Here is a 5,452-nt window from a genome sequence, read left to right on the forward strand (position 1 = left end):
AGGACACAACACCCACAGCCCGTGTGGCGGATTCACTCCCCACGACAGACTTTCCCTCATCTGCTCAGCCGGTCACCTTGTCACAGAAGGAGATCAGGGTGGTCAAGCAGGACCTGCCTTTCATCCAGCCATGCTGATTGGGCCTGATTGCTCGTCTCGTCTGTGTGACCTCACAGTCCTTTGCCAGCCATGTTCCTGCTGTTGGCCAATCCCCTGCAGAGGCAGAAGTGACCTCACAGTCCCCTCCACAGCCATTGGCTTCCTACTGGACTATGAGTTCCTGAGACACAAGCGACCACATGGCATCGCACCCACCATCACCCTCCTTGTGGTCCAGTGTGTGAGCAGATCAAACTGAGCTGCTTTCATCAAATTTATCCAATAGATTTCCTATCAATGGTTTGAGTAGAGAAACACTCCTCAGAGGAGCTGCTGTATTTACTCTGGGACATTTTATATCTCTGCTTCTACCTCTGCTTTTGTTCTCCTTCCTCTGTCTATTCTGACATGAAAGAGCTCTCCAAGGAAAAGATTCATGGAATCCTACAATAACCCAGGTTGGAAGAGACCCCTGAACACCATCTCTGTCCCACTGACCTTTATGGCACCCCAAGGAACAGCTGACGGCATTTGTGCTCCCTTGGGTTCATCTCACCACATGCACACACTGGACATGCACATGATGTGTGTGTTTACAACTCATCTGCACAATGAAAACAAGGACTTTTCACCTAGTATTTCATAGAATCAATGAATGTCCTGAGTTGGAAGGACCCACAAGGATCATGGAGTCCAACTGCTGTCCCTGCACAGGACACCCCACAGGTCACACTGTGTGTCTGCGGACGTTGTCCAGTCTCTCCTTGAAAACCGTCAGGTTGGGGCCATGACTCCTCCCTGGGGAGCCTGTTCAGTGTCCAGCACCTCTGGGGGAAGAATCTTTTCTTCACGTCCAACTGATCCTTCACCGGCACATCTTCCTGCCATTTACTCGGGTTCCTTTACTGGTCACCACAGAGAAGAGATCATTACCTTCCCCTCCTTCTCCCCTTGTGAGGAAGCTGTAGCCGCCATGAGGTCTCCTTTGAGTCATTTCTTCAGCTCTGATGCTCAGAAACCCCTTGGTTTGCTTTCTGAAGCAGAAAGAAGAAGCCATGAGCTCCAGGCAATGGGAAGGGGGATCCTGTCCCTCACACACGGCTCAGGGCTCTTCCTGGGACCGTGGGATGTGGGTGTGCAAGGCCCAGGGAAGGACAACACTGGTCCAGCAACTTTCAGCTTCCCCATGGGGCTGCAAGGAGGCACCGAGGCCCCAGTGCCATGAGGACAACATGTCTTGTCCTGGGCCTCAGTGTCAGAGACAACTGCCCTGGCCAAGGGGACAGAGACCTGGGTTCTGTGGGTCCCTTACAGCCTTACGGTGCCCTTTGCCATCTCCACCACAGGCTGTTCCACACGGTGCTACCCCTGCCCCTCTTTCCCTGCAGGCTGCAGACACCCATCTCTCTTCCCCACCTGCTCTCACCCCAGCATTTCTGCACCTTCACTGCTGTGTCTGCACCCTCACTGGCTGCTCTTTGGAAGACAAACCATGGGCTGATCCAGCTCCCTCTGGGTCACCTCTTGCCCCACAGCACTGCCCTTCCAGTCACATTTCTTCCTCCTCATATCCATTTGTCACCTTCCAAGTAGACTTCTTTTTTCTCTTTCCTGCTTCTTCCCACTATCACGAAAAGCTCGACCATCTCACAAACTGCCCTTCATGCAGCGAACCCAAACCGTTAGGCTTCTTGTGGTCTTTTACCTGACCAGAGAGAAGTCATGATCTTCTAAATCCCATGAGTGCTGCTGGCCTTTCAGCTTCTCTGACAGACGCGACCATGTCCCTGCTGCTGTCCCATCATGTTCTCAGGTGGAATGGACATGATAACCCGTCATCTCTTCCTGGGTAAGATCTGTGGGCCCTTGGGCAGAGGTTCTTTCCCAGCCATGTCCCTGCTGCTGGGCTGTCACCTCCAGACACAGAACTGACCCCACCGTCCCCTTCACAGCCAAAGTCTTTCCACTCAATTATGAGTTTCAGAGGCTCAACTGACATCATAATCCCACACCCATCCATCCCCCTCCTTATGGGCCGCGACCTGACTAAATAAAACTATGCTTGTTTTCTCAAACTGATCAAATCTATTTCCTGCTAAAGATCTGAGAGGAGAAGCATTCTTGACAGGAATGAGAAATGTTGAGACCTTTTCTATGTCCTCTCCTACCTCTTTTATTTTTTATTGTTTTCCTTCTTCCTGGTTGCTCATGGTGAATTTGCTACCTGAAGTGCACAGCCAATACCACACCCAGAGATGAGATCTTGTTTATTCCAGAGTTGTGCAAGTCTGGATGCCGGAATGAAACCAGCACAACAGATAGAGAAGGAACATCTATTGTATACAAATCTTATCCCTACATTCACACCCTCCCGGCAGTCCTAAAGAGCCAAGTGCTTACACATTGGCATATTGGTTACATAATCATTTTACCACTACACATGCTTGCTGAGAGAGGGTCCCGGGCTGAGCCTGGGGCTCCCCTCCTGGGGATGCGTATTTTAGTATTATAATGAGCGTAAAAGGAGCAAAGCTCAGCTAAAGGACACTTTATGTAACAGTCTTGAGACAGATGTTAGAACAAGACTCAGCTAATTGTGCAGGCTCCAGAGTGTCTACGCTGCAAGGACAGTATTCTTTGCAGGTTCTGATTAGGTGTCTAAAATGTCACTTCCATCTTTGTTCAAGCAGCAGACTGACCAAAACTGAGAAGATTTACATATTTTAGGTTAGCAACTGTAGGATGGTGTTTTTGCTGACTCAGGTTCATGTCACTTCACGTGCATGATGTGCATGGTCACATCTCATCTGTACAATGCAAACATGAACCTCTCACCTACTCATTCCGTGTAATTCCATGGAGGGACAAAGAACTCTGAGCTGGGGTGAGAGGCCAGAGCTGGAAATAGTGGTTGTGAGGGGCCAGTCCATGGTGATTGACCTGGGGCTCCTTCCATGGGGTGTCCCGTGCACAGGGGCACAGCCCAGCCCCTGCTCTGCTGGTCCTGCAGGTCTCTGTCAGGAGCCTGGCAGTGAGAGGACACTGCTGTGTGCCAGCCCTGCACACACACACTGTTCAGCTGCACACGGGTGTTTCATCTGTGGCCAATTCTGTAGGAATAAGCTTGAGAGAAACATTGCAAGAAGATATAAACCATCATGCACCACCCAAAAAAGATCACTTTTCCTTGTGGAAGTACTGTTACTGAGGCCAGCTCTGTCACAGCAGTGCCCATTGCCTGTCCCTGCCTGCGCTCACAGCACTGACACACAGCAGGACTGTGACCAAGCTGCCAGAGCACTCAGGCCTTGCACCAACACCAGGGATGAGAAGGAGAGTGTGGGAGTGGAACCAGAACAGCTCTGGAAGAACAAGCGCTGCTGCTCCCTGGCAGGGCTGCCATGATGGACTCTTCCCTTCCACCCATCACGGGAACCATCCCAGAAGCTTTAAAAGGGCCTTGCAGGAAGGATATAGTGAAAAACGAGTCATTAAAGAGCCCTTTATTTTGCTTAAAGACAAGGAGAGCACAGCTCCTCATTTAAACCACCAGTGGCTATAAAAGAAAAGCAGACAGAGAATTAGGAAAGCGGACGACAACATTTTCACAATAAACACCCTACTAACAACAACAGACAATCCAGATGACGGGCTGGGTCTGTAGTTATATTGAAACAACTAGGCAGAAGCAGATGAGCAGTTTAATGATTCAGAAAACCATCCAGTCATCAGTTTCCTCACAGCATCCTTGAGCTCCTGTTTCCTCATACTGTAGATGAGGGGGTTCACTGCTGGAGGCACCACTGAGTACAGAACAGACACCACCAGGTCCATGGATGGGGAGGACATAGAGGGGGGCTTCAGGTTGGCAAACATGCCAGTGCTGAGGAACAGGGAGACCACGGCCAGGTGAGGGAGGCAGGTGGAAAAGGCTTTGTGCCGTCCCTGCTCAGAGGGGATCCTCAGCACGGCCCTCAAGATCTGCACATAGGACACCACGATGAACACAAAACACATAAAAGCTAAACAGACACTGACCACAAGAAGCCCAAGTTCCCTGAGGTAGGAGTGTGAGCAGGAGAGCTTGAGGATCTGGGGGATTTCACAGAAGAACTGGCCCAGGGCATTGCCCTTGCACAGGGGCAGTGAAAATGTATTGGCCGTGTGCAGCAGAGAATAGAGAAACCCAGTGGCCCAGGCAGCTGCTGCCATGTGGACACAAGCTCTGCTGCCCAGGAGGGTCCCGTAGTGCAGGGGTTTGCAGATGGCAACGTAGCGGTCGTACGACATGACGGTGAGAAGAAAATACTCTGAACCAAGCAAGAAACAAAAAGAGAAGACCTGTGCAGCACATCCTGCATAGGAAATGACCCTGGAATCCCACAGAGAGTTGGCCATGGATTTGGGGACAATGGTAGAGATGCAGCCCAGGTCGAGGAGGGCGAGGTTGAGCAGGAAGAAGTACATGGGGGTGTGGAGGTGCTGGTCCCAGGCTATGGTGGTGATGATGAGGCCGTTGCCCAGGAGGGCAGCCAGGTAGATGCCCAGGAAGAGCCAGAAGTGCAAGAGCTGCAGCTCCCGTGTGTCTGTGAACGGCAGGAGGAGGAACTGGGTGATGGAGCTGCTGTTGGACATTGGCTGCCTGTGGGCATGAGGACCTGTCATAGGAGGAAAAGACAGTGACAGGTTAGGGGAGACTTCCCTGAGGAAAATAAACATGCTGTTTCTCATGGAAAACCTCCTCCCTGATGGAAGGACGTTTCAGCCAATTCTGTTTCTACCAACTGAAAAAAACAGTTCATCACAGCTTAAAATGCAGTTAAGGCATCTAGATTCTATGAACACACCTCTGGGTCAAGACCCCCTGAGTTGGTGTCAGAACAAAAACTGCCCACATCCCCACCCCAACCCCAGAGAGTAAGAGCACCAGGGACAGGTGGAGAAACAGGGAAGAACACTGCAGTGCTACCAGAAAATAAAGCAAGGACAGAAAGGAAGACAGGCATGCTGTGGAACCTTCTCCTGACCCGGCTGTGCTGCTGCCACTCAAATGATGACACTGTAGAGCAAGTACTTTTAGCACCTTATTTGTGTACCCCGTTCCAGGAACCCTTCACCTGGAGGTCCAGCTGCTGAGGTGGAGACTCGTGATCTGGACCCCATGGCTTTGGGGCAGAGGGTCTGCTGGGGAGGAGAGGAGACCAGGGGTTGCACTGGGAAATGTGTCTGCACTGCACAGGATGGCAGGGGGTCCTGAATCCCCTCCCCAGCATTTCTAGTCGATCTCCCTCTCCCTGCCCATGTCTGTGCTGCCTGCAGCTGTGTCTCTGTCCCTGGTCTGCTCCCTGCCAGT

General features: G+C 51.4%; 1 protein-coding gene across 1 annotated transcript; it reads right to left on the reverse strand.

Annotated features, from left to right (window-relative positions):
• Positions 1–3,777: 3,777 nt before the first annotated feature.
• On the reverse strand, positions 3,778–4,734 carry LOC135578058 (olfactory receptor 14J1-like). The gene has a single exon (XM_065048246.1). It carries the CDS (start codon positions 4,732–4,734, stop codon positions 3,778–3,780), a length of 957 nt encoding a protein of 318 aa, XP_064904318.1.
• Positions 4,735–5,452: the final 718 nt, after the last annotated feature.

Source organism: Columba livia, unplaced genomic scaffold (genome assembly GCF_036013475.1).
Source record: "Columba livia isolate bColLiv1 breed racing homer unplaced genomic scaffold, bColLiv1.pat.W.v2 Scaffold_291, whole genome shotgun sequence".
Lineage (NCBI taxonomy): Eukaryota > Metazoa > Chordata > Aves > Columbiformes > Columbidae > Columba > Columba livia.